This window comes from Aquila chrysaetos, chromosome 1 (assembly GCF_900496995.4).
Source record: "Aquila chrysaetos chrysaetos chromosome 1, bAquChr1.4, whole genome shotgun sequence".
NCBI lineage: Eukaryota > Metazoa > Chordata > Aves > Accipitriformes > Accipitridae > Aquila > Aquila chrysaetos.
The window spans coordinates 41,592,235-41,609,198 of NC_044004.1; the positions used below are offsets into that span (position 1 = coordinate 41,592,235).

General features: G+C 39.1%; 1 protein-coding gene across 1 annotated transcript in view; it reads right to left on the bottom strand.

Annotated features, from left to right (window-relative positions):
• Positions 1 to 125: 125 nt before the first annotated feature.
• GALNT7 (polypeptide N-acetylgalactosaminyltransferase 7) overlaps positions 126 to 16,964 on the bottom strand; it is a 77,564-nt gene continuing 60,725 nt past the window's right edge. Inside the window, 7 exon segments of the mRNA XM_030008414.2 lie at positions 126 to 2,364; positions 5,100 to 5,228; positions 6,565 to 6,663; positions 8,857 to 9,075; positions 11,141 to 11,263; positions 13,192 to 13,309; positions 16,766 to 16,948. Coding sequence (XP_029864274.2) covers positions 2,227 to 2,364; positions 5,100 to 5,228; positions 6,565 to 6,663; positions 8,857 to 9,075; positions 11,141 to 11,263; positions 13,192 to 13,309; positions 16,766 to 16,948 — 1,009 coding nt within the window. The 3' untranslated portion in view covers positions 126 to 2,226.

Here is a 16,964-nt window from a genome sequence, read left to right on the forward strand (position 1 = left end):
AGGTACCTAGATAAAAAGTAAAATAAAACACTTTTAATATTTGTAAGTTTGTAACACTGAAGTTGTCTAGATTTTGAGATACGGGGTTTCTATAAAGATAATAATCCATTTTTACTCTGTAAAAGTATAGTAAACCCAAAAATTCAAATATTTTATTTACTTCACCTAAAAAACCAGCAACCCATAAGTAAGATATACATAGGTTTCCCAGATTTATCCCTAATAAATTTTTTAAAGATTTATACAATTTCTACAGAAACATACAGTGTATCAAAATCTGCATAAATCAAATTTATAAAATATGTAGAAATGCATAGTGATATTATCATCAACTTACAAAGCAAGAATATGGGAATTATTTTTTTCCAAGCCGGCTATAGTAGGAAAAAGTCATTACAGCAACAGCTTCTTACGATCTCATGTTTTGTAAGGTTTCAGTCTCACATACAGATTCATATTCACATACAGCATCAGCTTTCAATGAATTGCACAAAGTACCCATTTAAAATGCACACCCGCACAATTTATGTGCCACCATTCTTTCTCTTATGCATAGTCGTATGATTAAATTAATCTACCCAACACACAAAAATGGAGTCAGTTTTCATACACACAAGGAACAAGTACCAGCACACACCCTTATTCTCCTTTTTTTCCAGTTTCCCCCTCCTTTATTTTCTATTTTTCATAGCTCTGAAAGGATAGATGAGAAGTTTAAAGAAACTAGGAAAGATCCCAAACTAATAGATCAGTGCAGACAGCCCTGTAAAGATCAAACTCTGTCACCAAATAAGATACATAACCCTTGTTAACATCAATGGAAGCTGCATGCAATGCTATTCTAGATTTCAGGGAAGTATTTAGTCATATTTAATAGTGTGACATGTTATAGGCATAACTCTTACGAAATCAGTACACTGATGTCAACATTTAACAGTCACAAAATCTGGAATAAGGAAGTGAGGACAAGTCATTTCTCCTCCACCTCTCTGTTCACTCAGAGTAAATATTTATACTCCTAAGGGAGTTTGCATCAACTCCTTTCCAGAACATTTTTAGAAACTTCTTCGCATTCTATTCTGTACACTATAGCACCAAGCGGTTGTATTTTGTGTTTGTAATCCCTCAGGAGAAGTTTCCAATGACAAAAAAATGAAGAAAATTAGTATGAATAAATGTGGTTTCAGGATTTCCATTTCTCTTTTCAAATCTAAATCTGGCATCCAAACTGGTTGACAGATGTCCTTGTAAAGAATTACACAGATGTGTTAAGAAGCTGGATGTTTTTTCCTAATTAAAAGTTTTAGTCCACCTCTTCAGTGATTTCCATTTAAAATAACAATATAAATGAAGCATTGGATTCTTTCTAAGTTTTACATAATTGTGCAGCTTTATTTTATTTATTTTTTAAATTATTTTTATGTAAGGCATGGTTTAAACAAGCAAGTTAGTGCTTCTAAATTCTTAACTGGAATCGCGAGGGTGCTTACTTCCATTCAAATGTACCACATCAGCACTAAACTCGACACTAAGCTCTTCCTTGCACCGTACAAAGCGTCCAGTTGAAGTAGAGCAGCCGAACTGGCAATAGAAATTTGTCTTCGGTAACACAATAATTACACAGGGTAGTACGGTTGGTCCCTACCCCTGGTGACAGCTCAGAAAAATCCACTGGATAATTTCCAACAAATGCTTTTCTTGTGAAAGAGAGAAATGAAAGAGGCACTAAATATGTTGAAATTCACCTTCCAAAAAAGCAGCATGACTGTGAGAGAAGGCCACCCTGGCTAATAACCTGTGGCAGTGCTTAGTAAGATGTAAAATTAAATAAAAATATACAACAGGTTGATAATCACCAAGTTCTGTGAAAATCTGGTTACTCCAACCTTTTCAAGTGTGTGTAAAAAAACTGCCTTCAGACCCCTGAGTGTAATCCCAAAGAAGACGACAACGCTTTTAACTATGTTCCTATGAAACATAGCTAACAGCACATTAATTTACCAACATCTTAAAACAAAAAGATGTAAACATCTACAGAGTTTAAGGTAAAGCAGTTTTGTAAACATTAACTGCGGATGATAATGTTATTGTAATAATCACAGTTCCTCTATGTCCTTCATCCAAGCCAGGAGGCTCGCAGCTGTACAAAGTTAATAATTGCAGCAGTTTTCAGGCTATTTTCAGTCCTGTACAAATTAATGTTGTCAGTAGGTAGGTTTTGTCTGTCTACACACTAAGGATGTTGTTCATTTCCCATTTTTGCGTTGCTTTACTGGAGTCACACTCTGAAATGAAAACTTGATGGAGGACTTCGGAGCGATCCAAGCACTTCCCTGATGGAATGTGAGTAAATCTGTGCAGATTCTGGAAAACAAAACCATCAGGAACATGTGTGTTTGGTTTTGTTTTTTGTTTTGTTTTTTTTTTTAAACATTTTCTACACAACTGCAATACAGCTGTTTACAAAACCAGGTTTCAGGGTCCCAGAACAGACCAGTTCTATACTCATTTTACTATTTGTTAAACCTATAGACCTTCACAGCCATTCACATTATGAAGTGTTTGATACGTGTAGGTCCACTTGAGACGCCTCCCATTTCTCTTAGGCAACAAACAGCTAAGAAAATGAGCAGGACCGTGTCTAAAATGCTTCCAAGCCTTTTCATGCATCCTGTAACCAAACCAAAAGATTAATTTTTGAGGACAGCTCTATGAGAACTGACTTCACTGGGCAGATCCTCCTTTGGTTAGCCCTCACATAAAGCAACTGCACACCACCACCATGAACCACATTGGGGGAAAAAAAAAAACCCAAAACCACTTACTTTGCTCCCTGTTTGGCTGGTAGAAGGAAGAGAAGAGGGTATGAGAGCAAGTCTGGCCTCCCGAGCAACAACAGGAGGCCGCCTAAGAAACTGCAGACCTATTGTGCCTGGCCCGTTCAGGCTGAGACTCGCACGTTTGGCTCCTTCCACCCGCCCGCGCTGCCATGCCCGAGTCCCACGCATTTGCAAAGCGGCCTGTGGCTCCTCTCCCGCTTGCTGACCCCCTGCGCCAGACGCAGCCCCGACTCGCTGACCGGTTGCATCTAGCGTGGAGAGCAACGGAGCAGAAGCAAACCTGCGGCCGGGCTGGGGCTCTGCAGCCCTGCCCCGAGCGCCCAGACTCCCCCGGCACCGGGACCCTCTCCCTCACCCCGTCACTCCCACGCGCATCTGCGTGTCCAAACGTTGGTTCAGCTTGATACCCGCTCCTGCCGTGCGGCCAGACGCGGGGGTCCTCTACTGGGAGAGGTCAACAGATGTCTGGACAAAAGCAATAGGCAGACCACCACCAGCCCTGTTCTGGATGTTTGCTTATGGGCACTGAAGCCCTGCTACTGCTCAAAGCTCAAGCAGCACAGATGTTATGCTCACCAAACTGGCACGCCAGTGTTTATTCCAGAAACAACCAACCGACCAACCAGATAAAAATCTCCTGGCAGCTTTCATTTACACAAGGCCACAACATTTTTCAGCGGTTCATAAGCATTTCACTCCTTACACCCTCCTCATTAGAAGAAACGGTCATACCCTCTGTACTGCACAGTGGAGTGTGCCAAATTTCTAGTATTTGCTTGGTTACACACCCTTGGTGGTCCTTTTGCTTTCACCCCCCTCCCCTTTTTTTTTTTCCTTCTGGAAGCCAGTCAGTGTTTTGTTCTACAGCCCAGACCGTGCCTACTGGGCTTCCTTATAACTTGCAGTAATAAGCAAACAATTATGCAACTTGGTACCACTGTGGAGGAAATGGATCTTCTCGCATGAAAGAAATGCTTAGAGAAGAGCCAAGTAACATGCTGGGGCACACTAGAATGGCTGGAGAGTTAACAAGTGCTATATATTATTCCAATATTAAAGCAGAAGTTGGCAGGCACTGAAACTCTGCTTATTGATTTTTAAATTTCAGGTTTAAAGAATTTTGTCTCTCTATATGGCACAAGAAAACTGGGTGGAAATCCATTATGGTGCTTGGTATTTCCTAGCTCTATGCAAATACCAGAAAATGTGGAGTGGCTTAAAAGATAACAAACAGATTTCGCTGCACTCAGACAGTGCCTACATCTTTCAGGCAAACACAATCCAGATAATCAGCTAATGAATTAATAATTATGTAATATACTAGATAGACTGAAGAAAAATCCGACACAGAATAGTTTCTTAGACACAAAACCAAGTTATGTGTGACTATATCCAAGGATAACGTCACCCTTAAGACTATTTGGTCTCATTTTTTAAGAGACAAACCTTAGACATTTTTTAAAGTAGCACTTTCAAAGCTAGCGAGGACTTGGAGATGTAGTGACTAAATAGACTGTAGCAGCCCTCAAGTGTATAGGCCAACATTCCAAGTCTTTATTAAAAATTCACAGATTTTGCAATAGCATTACAATGGCGCCACACCCAGTATTCACAACAGAGCATATTATTAGCAAACAGCTAACGAACAGGAAAAAGAAATACTGAAGAAGGCAAAGACAACACAAAAAGGCAGAGTAACGCTATGTTTACCTATTCCTACGTAGGCTTAAAAAGATCTTGTGTCTTTAAGCAGAGCAACACTTCAATTTAGACCTCCCAAAATTAGACTTAATATTGACCCTAGCTGCTAAATGCACATCAGCATTTAAGTAATCTTCTCACAGTGTACATTAGATAAAGAAACTTTCTTCACAGAAAGCATACAAGCAGAGAGGGTGATGACACTACAAGCTTTTAGAAACTCTGTCACTGGTAGTGGACATCCTCTTTGCTTCCTCTGAGACAACTGCTAACTCCTAACATACCTGTGGCAGCACATGTAGCTTCATCAGGTTTTCCTTAAAGATTCTGCTACAGAAGACAGCAACTAGAACCACTAGCAAAAGCATCTTTCCCTAGAGGAAGTTTTCCTGGCAAGCATGGATTTCCAAGAATGTGCAATTAACAATTTACTCTACTTGGTTCAGTTAACCTTGTTGTAGATCTTTATTTTCAGATATACATAAAATAATTTTTAAAAGGTGCAAAAAATCAGGATGCAAATTCTAATTTCTTTTCTGCTATGTATCTGTTACATACCTTGAAGTATTGCCAATCCTTGTATTCATTCTGATTACAGTGTGTAATCATAATTTTGGATCCATCCGGTCCTTTAGTTAAGCACTGATCGTACTGCATGAGTTGATTAGCTTCATTGATTCGGAAAAGCTAACAGGAAAAAAAAAAGCCACCTTTTTAACAGTTGACTCAAAATAATGAGAATTTTAGAAACACTGAAAATACCAACAAAATTGCACCACTCAAAATATTCTCTGGTGTTATTATACCTATCTTTCAGAAGAGTTCTTTATTTTACATGATGTAATGCACTTTTACTATCACGACACTCAACTTCACGGATAACTTTCCTGTAGGATTTAGAAGGCTAAGAAACTTAGCTAGCAAGATAAAAATGATAAGAGTAAAGGGATTCCTATTTGGGAGACTTCTGAAAGTGTTTGATTAAAAGCCTTTGTATGATTTGATGGCCAAACAATCCACTATCTTTCTACAGGTCTGGTAGCAAGTCCTTGGTCCTGGACAGTAATTTCATTTAAAGACAGTAAAACTTTGGCATTTTACCCATGGAGGAAATCAAACTAATGCATCCAGATACATTAGCTGTCCTAGCTACTTCTTATGAAGTAACTGTTAAGGGTTTTTTGGGGTAACGTATACAGAAAAAGTAGTTTAGGGAACTTTTTAATTAAGTATCAAAATAAAAGAGACATTTCCAGGGGCTACCAAGAGCTAACCCAAATATGATTTTTAAAAGCATCATCCTGCACGTGATTTCAAGACTGCTGTGACAAAACTTGCCTGGTTCAAGTCTACATCAGCATAAACAAGGACTTAAAATGAAAAGTTTTCCAACTGAAAAAGGAGATGTAAAGACAGAACAGCATGTTTGTGTGGTAGTGTGGGTAGGTTTGTGAAGATACAGGTCAAACACGACAGCAGCTTGGATTGCAACTATCTATAAGTAACCATGTTCTGCCAATTAATTTGTAAACAGAGCAGCAAGAAATTTGTATTCATTTTCTTGTCTTCTGTAGTGGAAGATGAGTTACTGCACAAAAGTGTTTTATACTTTCATTATAGCAAAACAACTTTGTGAAATAATTGATCCAAAGCAAGTAAGGGGTTGTTTCCGGAAGGATTAATTATTAAGTGAAGATAAATGATGAATCAGCAGCAATGCTAAGAGCTGCAGTTATTCTAATGCAGTGATACGGTTGCTTTAAAACACAGTTCTTGCGTCCTCACGTACCTGTTTCATTGAAAAAGAGATTACGAATTTGCCTTCAATTTTGTACTGTTTGTGTTTGAAATGATACTTTCAGATTCCCATATTTTAGCAATGTCAATATGCTTATGGAAAATCCCTAGCTCCCATCTTTGTAGCTGGTACCTAAGTGACTTTACATACAGGCTTAACAGAAAACCAGCCTGTTACCATCCACAGCAAGCGATTCTCCTTCAGACTTGCCTCCAGGCTCCTTACCTGATTTCCTCCCATTCTGTGGCACGGCCCAAGCTCAACGAAGCCACCATTGGTGTGCCCCATGCTATCGATGCAGTAAGCGGTTTCAAAGCCTCTAATCTGGAAAAGAGGTTTTGCACTCTAAGTTAGTCTCAAGGAAAAAATAAGCATGAAGGAGTTCAGAAAATTCCCATGTATCTTTCAAACCAGAAACAGATATCTGACAGAGAGATACTGTGCGTGAAATTTAAATTCTGATGTTAACTGTTCTGGGAGATGGAGCTTCAAGCTGCCCATGCTAATTTGCAGGCTCTTAGTGAGTTAGAGTACACTGATAAAGCTAGAGTTGCAAAGCTCAGTTCCAAATTAATGACACCGAAATGTAGTACTTCCAAGTATTTTAATTTATTCAATCTCCTATCAAAGCATGTTCAGTCTCCCAGGTCTTCATAAATAAAGCAGGAGCTCAGCTAAGTTGCTCTTATCTTGTGGATGAGAGAAATGGGATGCAGAGAAGTTATGCACAGCAGTTATTAACTGCAGCCAGGCACAGCCCACTGACCCGGCTGCTCAGATGTACCTCTTGCAGCAGCAATTACATGGAAAAAAAGAGGTAAAATTGATGAGGGGCAGGCACAGGCATAGGGATAAAGAACAAAAGTCCTGTCAGAAAGCATGCCTCAACTGCTGATTACCCCATTCCCTTCTCAGAATGGCCAGCAAACAACTTTACAAAGACTTTATGACACCAATAACATTCTTTCCAGACCTATTTTCTTTGCCAGAGCCTCCTCCTTCTTTGTGATGGTAGAAGAAAATCTGGAGGACTAAGCTTAGACCTGACTTCCAGAGAGAGTGTTAAGGAAGACAAACCCCACACTTTCATTCCTGACAGTTCGGAAATGCAATTAGTGTGGTGTTACAAATGGGGGGCGTGGGGTGGTGGATTTCTCACATGTAGGATAACTAGCAGCCAGCGAAGAAGTATTGAAGAAAACTTCAGAGAAGTCTCTGAACTTCCGACTTTCCTGTTACTTCACCAGAGCCACTCGCTTTTATCAGGGATGATTTCCCACAAGGTGGCCATTATTATTTTATTCTCTTCAGATACTTTCACCTCAGTGAATAGTAACATATAACGTGCCTTCCCAACCCTTTATGTCATTTCAAAAGGAGGTCTAAGGCTAATGTAGTAACTGATGCTTTGTGCTAGCTTTTAGGTAAGAAATAAAGGTGGCATTGTTCAGCTGGTCCCTCAGATCCAAGACTATTTGTACCCCCTTCCACCATGCACACGCTCTGTATCACTAATTCCTCAGAGAAATTAGAGATGGCACTTGCTTGGCCACAGGAAACAGCACAGATCTGTACTTTCTGATGCTTTTTTGAAGTTACAAAAATGGGTCCATCATTTCTTGGGAAAGAAGGTTGTTAAATTTGGTGGGACACAGGAATCCTCCTCTGCTAGTGAGATGATTTTCCGATTTTGCCTCCATGATCTGCAAAAGTGAAATTAATAGCAGAGACAGGGCAAGGCTGGAACCAACTGAAAACGGCAAAAAAAAAAATAAAAAAAAAAATCTGAAAGCAGGCAGGAGACCTGCAGTAAAAGCTCCTCAAGGTGTGGGCTAGATGGCAGAACGAAACAGGCAGGGTTCAGTGAAGTGTCCTGCATTCACCTGGCAACATGCTGTCTCTCTCTGTCAACCACGCCAAAACGCCAAATTTGTAACCACATTCCTAATTTAGCATAAAGTCATACTCATATACACTAATGCTGGAAATGACTGTTAAGGAATCACATCAAATTATTACATGCAGATAAGGGATGTACTGAGGCTGTAACCGTATGAGTACATCCCACGCCAGCAAACATAGGCAGAATGCATTCCACCTGGATTTCACGATCTGTTCTCTAGGCCTTCACAGAAAAAGATTTTCACCTATTAATCTTTGCCAATACTCCTACACACACAGGATTCGCATTTTTTCTTTTAAAAAAACCTAAATTCCCATTAAGGAAAAAAGAGCTTTAGATATAACTGAAGACAAGGCTAGAGATAAAACTATCCTTCAAGGACCTATGGAGCTAATAAAAAAAAAAAAAAAATCACACCTCTTAAAATATATATAAAATTCTTTTCCTACGGTTATAAGCTCTATAGCTCTCTGGCTAGTATCATACACCGTAGTATACCAGTAATCAAAGAGCCTGTTCTCAGATTGATGTCAAGTAACAATCGCTTCCTTTTGAATTCCCAATTTTAAAAAAAAAAGCTCCTAAAATAAATACAGGTTATGTACTGTACTTACCTCACCCCAATCCACGTTTTTAGGTGGTAAGGGATAATATGAAGTTATATCATACGCTATTTCTTCCATAAACCACTTAAAACTTTTGCAGTTGTGATCTTCACGGAATTTTTTCAGCTCAGATATATCTCCATAGGGTAGTGCTTTTGTCTCCGGCCGACTGGCATAAAAGTAATCTTTGTATTCGTCCCACCACACTTCTACAACTCTGACATAGTTCTGTGAAGAACAACGACATTGCTCCACACTCAAAGCACACGCAACAGGTCACATGCAACTGCGTGTTAATTCCAGAAATTTAAGGATTTCCCCTCTTAAAAAGTGGCAGCATGAAATTTTTATATAGTACTAATAATCTGTCACCTTCAGCAGATTATACAAGACACACGCATATTATTTTCAAATGACAGTTTAGGACTGAAGCCAGCAAAATAAACTGGCTTGCTTAATGAGAGTACGAAGTCTTTTTCCAAGCTTAGAGAATGTTTATTTGAACATAAAGACTCTTCAGTTATGGGTGCAATAAAATGTTGCAATCATTTGCTGTGTACAAGAACTGCAATTTAGAGTTTCTATTCACCTTCTACAGTTTTAATACAGAGAATGATATGCATTAGTCCACTAAGGGTGAAAAAAAAAAAGTCTTAAACAGGTAGCTATGACACACCGAGGAGATTTTATCTTCTTAAGTAAAGTAGTTTATTGCTGCTTGGAGAAGGGGAAAAAACGGATAGGTCGCCTGGCGAACAAACCTCTCCGTCACATACTTCTTCTCGGTCTCTTTGATGGCTCTTATCTCTATATTACCTGTACAAGTTTTAGATGCACACCTCACTTTGTACGGTTCTGCTAGCATTAATGACCTGGTGTTAAAACAGTCTACTTTAATAGATCTGACTAAAGGCACAAATTATTGTGAGCTTTACTTTAATCCACATCCAGCATAAATTGAACAAAGCTATAAAAAAACACATTTACTATGGGGACAGGAGGGTGCCCGAAGAGGGAGAAACCTACTCCTGCATCCTGCCTTGTACAGAGAAGCAACTTAATATTTAAGAACACTCAGCAGTGTTTTGTTGTATTCAGTAAGCAGACAAGCAGACTCATGTAAGGTGTTTAGATATGCAGTACGTATTTTCGATCAGCTTTTCAGAAGAGTGAAATGGTTTTTATAATTTCAGACAAGGCAAGCAAACACCTTGCCTGCATTGAGCAATGGAGCTATCATTTGCTATCCTGCCTCCCATTGCTCTGTCTCTATTCCCAGCTATGCCCACTTCCCTCTACCCTCCCTTGCACTGGTCCTGGTGCTTGTTTGATCAAAATGTTAATCAACTCACATTACTAATAGAGGCCTTTTTTTTTTTTCCAGGGTGTCAGGTTAGTTTTCTACCATTAAGCTAGGCTGGGACATTCCCTTTTCAGCAGAACCAACTGCTAGCTTGGCTCAAGCCATACTCTGTAACCCTACCAATAGTCATCGTCACTGGTAACGTCTAGGAAGACGGCTCTGGGATTGGAATTTACGAAGAACTGGGTCTTTGGGAATGTGATTTACCAATGCCAAAACACTGCACAAGAGAAAGCTTAAACTAGGCAATAGGAAACCTTAACAGGAGGGTTGTCTCTCTTCCTGCTGGTAGGTGCAAACTTACATGAAACAGTTTTTCTTGATTCAAATTTTTTCTTCAGATATAGGCAGCTGGCTCACTCTTTTCTTGAGGTGATGTCTATTTTTAAAATCATGGCTTAAGCAACACTTCTGAACCTGCAAGGTGCCTGTGGAGTTACCAACCTTTACGATGAAGTGCAGAGCATGCCATTTTCCCAGGTGTCATTCACTGCCTCTTAATTAACAAATGCAGCCACAAAGGTCTGAGAGATGCTACATTACAGCGTTCGCTACCTCAGCCTAGAATCACCAAAGGGTGATTTCAAACCCATGATCATCATCTCCCGGAGTGACTAGAGTCGTTCGTACTTCAGTTGGGCACAGCACAGCAAAGGCTTGGGGTGTTGAGAGTAATAGGAAATGTGGTTTGTACCTCAAAGGTGGGGCAGGGTGGAGTAAGAAGATGGGTTCCAGGAATCTCTAGTCTTTACAACAGTTGGGATTGGCACAAAGATTTCCTTCCCATGGGGATGACCATCTTTACTTTAGACACTGAACAGCTTTGGATGAAGTGCTCTCTAAATTGCTACTAATAATTTAAATAGATTTATCTTAAACTGTTGTTATCCAAAATCAAAAACCACCTTCAAGGTTGCAGCAAAACAGTACCTTTAATGTAGGAGAAGACCCAACGTACACAGGGGGTGGATTTCCTTGCCAACCCTGGAGACGATAGATGTGTCCAACACGAGAACAGGGAACAAACAACAGTTTTCCCCCACACTGCCAGATCTACGAGTTAAAGCAAAGGTATTATTAATATATATGCACAGGAATTTAAGACAGATAAATAGATAACAAAATTGTGGGAGAAACATCAACTATTTTTCTTACTATACCAACTGTGCGATAGATTTAAATATTTTCGCTTCAGATGTAAGCATAACATAATAGGTCTCTGAAATGAAAGGCTGCATTGAGTACATCTTCAACTCAGCCATGAAATTACTCAACTAAATTGCTTTTTAAAAAGTTTGCCATCTCATTTCATCGCTATTTTAAGACAACAGTAATGAATGAGTGCACAAAGTCTGGAACTGGGTAATTTTTATTATGACAGAATTAATAATATTTTGATTTTATTAAAGCAATTCACATACCATCACTAAGATGGGTTTTGGTTAAGATGCCCATCACATTGAAGTTTCTCTTAATAAAGACTAGTAGGAGATAAGGATGTCTTTGGTAACCCATTGTTCCAAGTACAAACAGATTTTTCTCTAACTATAGTAGCCGAAAATAAAAAAATGGGTAAAACATACTACCATTCTGAAATTCACTCCCTCCCACACGTCCTTGGATAATGCATTTATGCGGAAAAGAAAACATACCTAAATCTGAATATAGCTGCTCATAGTTTTGACAAGTTTGAAATGTAGCATCAAATCGAAATTCAAGCTAACTTTGGGGATGTTCCAAATTAGTCTGAATTCCAGATTAAAAATATGATTTAACAGTATTAGGAAAGATAGGCAGAATAGTTTACTTCCTTCATTGCATCATCATATTAATTTTCTTAATTTTCATCAAAAAAACCCCTCAGATATGCAAGGCCATTATATTTGCTATCTAGCAGTCAGCATGCAAGACTGATAAATGTTGTTTAGTTCTTCAGATTAGTTGTGATCTACATGAAACCAATTTGGAGGTCTCTACATAATCAGCACTTCAATCACAAAACTCCTGTATGTAATTTCAATCATGATTTAGCTCTAAGCAAGATGGAGAATTAGAAGGATAAAGACCCTGTATGTGTAACATCCTTAATAACTACCTTTTGCATATGGATTTACAGCTGAGCAAGTGCACTTGGAGCTCTCCTCAAAACCATGAAGAGCAAGAGTAGCTAGGGGAGCTCTGAATGTACTTTTAGTAAAATTCAGCTATGATTTTACAGATCGCTACTGAGGATATTAGATGTCTCCACTTTTGTTTGTTAATTGGGACAGATTCCTGCCGTCTGCCACTTGTGTCATTATGAACACTGAAGCTACAAGAAGCTAATGATTATCATCTTACATTTCCTGCTAACTGAAGAGCATGCATGTGCCTAGGAGTGAAAATAAAATCTTCTGCAGTGATTATGAATTATGCAGTTAACGTTTCAATTATGAAGACTTCTCTCGTAAAGAAGTTCTTGAAATTTTGAGAAGTATACGAGATCATTATTCACCCCTAAAAATGGTAGGGAGGAGGAAACCAGCACAGATTACTTTTTGTTGCATCGTTATACACTTTACAGGCATCTATGCATAAACTGAATGCTACTTGTTCTCTATAATCACTTTCATTAGAAACAAATTTTTCTGTACTCACCATAAGAGCACTCAGTCCCCCCCCCGCCCCATCAAATTTGTCAGTCTGTTTTCAGATTAAGTATTTAGGGGTGTGTGTGATCCCAAACCATTAACAAAATCTAGATTACTCAGCATTTGGGTCTCAGCACTGGGCCACCTCTCTGAAGACTTCTGCCCCAAAGCCCACAAGGAAACATTGAGGACACATATCTCTGCCATAACATCTCCTCACGACAAAACCTTCTGGGCTTCATGAGGCAAGAGGTGGTACAAATCAGAGGTAGGTCTGTCTGAATGCCAAACAGAAGTATTTACAGAAAAAAGATCTACTAGACTGAATTAGTTTTCAACTTTTGGTGTTACCTTGTAAGAAATTTCAAAATTTTCACCACCCCAAATTTGAAGCCCTGGATCATAGAGACCCAGTTCAAAGAAGAAATCGCGTTCAATGGCAAACAATCCACCAGCCATTGCAGGGGACCTGAAAGAGTAAGACAGTGTAACTCCTTCTGCCAAAAGGATATGGTAATACTTGGAGAAAGCATTAATTAAGGAAGCAGCTCACTGTTAACATATAATAAAGATCAGATAAATGGCAATACACTGAAAAATCATAAAGCTTTGTCATCAGCTTCTAGCAATTTTCTGAAGCGACAACTGTATAATTTCTAGTGAAGTCCCAGTTTTTACTATGTTGTGGGTTTGGTTTTTTGGTTTTTTTTTTTTTTTTTGTTTTTTTTTTTAATTTAATTACACAAAATTTTGGTTGGAATTATCCATTCAGCCAGCCAGCATGCTTCTATTAAAATAAACAAAGGTAAGAATCAGTCTGACAAGACGTTTCTCTTTTGAAAGTTGTTGAAGTTTTTCAGATAACACATAAGAACGCATAGCAGACTTAGGTTTACACTCTGAGGAGCTGCCACATTGAAACGTACTGTCTATTAAACAAGCAACAGAGTTTTTCCAGCTAAAAAATACCATTCTATCTTCTCCCTCTGGCTCTTTTTCTACCACTGCCATATGAGACACTTTTCGTTATACTCAGTGAAATTTTTAAGAGGGCCTGGATCAAGTTGTAGAAGGTTTCCATTTTGGTTTAGGTTTTCTTTTTTTTTAGAATGGCTTTGTAAATCCCTCCATGTATGCCAAGGTGCAATTAGCAAGTTTTAATGTGTCAAAAAGATGTGGCAGTTTGGATTAGAGCATTTTTGCAGAATAGCTCTAACCAAAATTCTTTGGTAGCTTGCTCACACTGAAATAGAGAGTAGGGCATGTTAAGCCATTTCCAGCGCACATACCAAGCATTTTTCACCTGAGGATCAATAAATATATAGAAATCTTAATGGATACAAGCTGGAGTCCCTACTAAGCTGGCAATTGAAAAAAAAAAAGCTGGTAAGGAAAAAGTTGATTCTTTCTGACTTCAGATGATCTGCAGCACTGAAAGGAGGAGGATCCAAGAGTCCAGATCACTCTGGTGAGTCAAGTAAAACACAAGTGAAATATTCCTTCATGACCAAATTATTGAGAGATGGGTCATTTCTAGCACTATTCAGTCTCTTCATTCCATTAGATTTTTAACTTAGTGGTACTCCTTTTAACAGCAATGATTATTTATCTCCCTTCTGCACACAAATGTCTGGAGGAGAACTGCTTAAGAAAAAGTAACCCGTAGGGTTAACATATATCCCCTCTGCATAGCAGGGGCAGGGCAACAACAAAAACTGAGCTGCTGGGTCTACCAGCTAGGTGTAATGGTTATCAGTTTATCTGCTCTCCAAATCACCTGATCAGATGCTGAGTTACTCCTAAATGTCCCCTTCTACTTGTCTGCCTACTGTATTTTCCTCCAACGCTGCTTTTGCATCACAGGGGTTCAAAGGGTAGGAAGCCAGCGAGCACAGCAGGGAGAAGCACGTTGCATAGCACAGCCCTGTGGCTTGCCTGCATTTTTGGTTTTCCTCAGCACCATAAAGACTTGGCAAGTGTAGAGGCCTCAGATGCTGAAGTTTCAGTCTTGGCCTCCAACGTGCTGTCAAGTGTGTTAAAGAACACATAAACTACTGACCTTATGCGGATTTTACTTTTATAGGATATGAAGAGGTAAGCACAATATTACTGAAAGAAGGATTCAGTCCTGGGGCAATTCTCGCATTACAAAAAGTTTGTTTCTGCACTTTAAGCTGTTGAGGTTTTTTTGTTTGTTTGTCTTCTTTTTAAACTAAGCAATCCTGGCTATGGTTTCAGCAAGACTTTTACGTGGTCCTACTTGCCCTGGTATTGCTGCAACAAAATGCATACAGCCTGGACATAAACAGATGCAGGGAACGTCTCTTTTTAAAAGAAGCATTGTAACTCTGGAAGTATTATTAAAAATAAAGTCATCTTTTAAACCATTCTGAGAACATGTGTTCTGTGTTTCTGGGAACAGTTTAAAGGATTTTAAGACCTGTTTGGATGGTAAACACAGAACACAACAGTGATGTTTGAAATAGTTTATCCCCCTCTAAGCAAATATTAAAGTTCCAATATGGACAGCCTTGTCAGAAAATGGTATTATTTATACTGTATACAAAACAGATCAAAGCTTCATAACTTCCTTGCATGTGTTGCCATTTTAGCAGAGAACAATCACGGGTGAGGATAGGGAATTACCAGCATCAGTTCTTACCATGTTTAAATCATATATACAAGCAATAGAAGACATTAGATTCTGAAGATGTGAGGATTGCTTTCAAATGTAGTAACACGATTAGTTAAGTGTGAAGGGGAAAGTAATAAAAAACAGCAGAACCACAGTCTCCCAGTCTTGAAAAGCCATCCAGAAACCCTAGCTTCTAAGCTAGGGTTTCTAGCCAGTTTCTGTTTGCTAGGAAGAAAACATACCCCCTTACAAAGCATCAGAAAAAGGTGGGACTTCTGTGAAAGCTATTGGAGTTTTCCCAGAAAATAAGGTGGTGTTTTTTTCTTTTTTTTTTAATGTTGTGTGTCTTAAATTAAAATCCCCAAACATACTGACACCTTAGAAAATATCTAGCCAAGATTCTTAAACAGTATGCTTCTTTGTCAGATGTGATCTATTATGAAGCAAGTGGGAGAAATACGACAAAAGGGATTTTTTTGATGCACTTGCATAATCCATGAGCTGTATGCATGCATCAAGCCATGACAGCAGGCTACAGATTTTATGCATTACCGGCTATTACAAAGACTCACAGCATGCTCGTTATTTCAAATCAAATGGTTAAATAAGCACTGTTGTTTCCAACACTACTTTTAAAAAAGTATCATCGCTAAATAAAGTTTTGCCTGGAAACAAAGTCATACGATATTTTATTCTGCCAGACAAAACCCTGTCATTCTAATGTGCGCCCTATTAACCACACAAGAGCAGGAATGGAGAGGCAACACAAGGTAGCAAAGGTATTTTGAGCAAATAGTCAGCTGTGGTAAACAGGTCTGATTAAACAAAGCAGCTGCTGTGGTTAGAAATACAAAGATTTTCAGGCTAGAAGTACATGCAAGTTTTAGTGGATCAATATTGACTTCAGAAAAAAAAGAAACGGGTAAGTGATTTAGTGATTACCGATACGGTTCAGTTTTTGTCTTTCTGCTTTCCTTCTCTCGCTTGGTCAAGGGAACCCTCTTCCATAGCATACTCCAATCCCACGCTCCTCTAGCAAACCCATCTTCGTCACCACCCCCTTGCGGCACAATCTTATAAGTGTTGCCATCTATGACATCTATAAGCGGCACAGTGCATGTGGTTCTGCAGGGTGACGGATGGTGGCAAGGAAGATGCAGTTATGTGCAAGGACCCGCGTGGCACACGTGCACCGACCGTAGTTCATGGGAAAAGAGGGGGGGAGGGAAAAACGAAAGGGTTTAGACAATTATTCATTAAGATTCACAGTATGTAAACAGCTCGCTTTACCGATAAGGCTCAGTTTTATGTTTTCGTTTGGACTTTTCCTTGTGGCTTAACGGAATTCGTTTCCATAGCAAACTCCAGTCCCAGGCCCCTCTGGCAAAACCATCTTCATCCCCACCTTGTTGTGGCTCAATGGAATAATCATTCCCATCTATGTAATCTATTAGAGGTACAGTACATGTAGTTCTGAAACATTTATAGA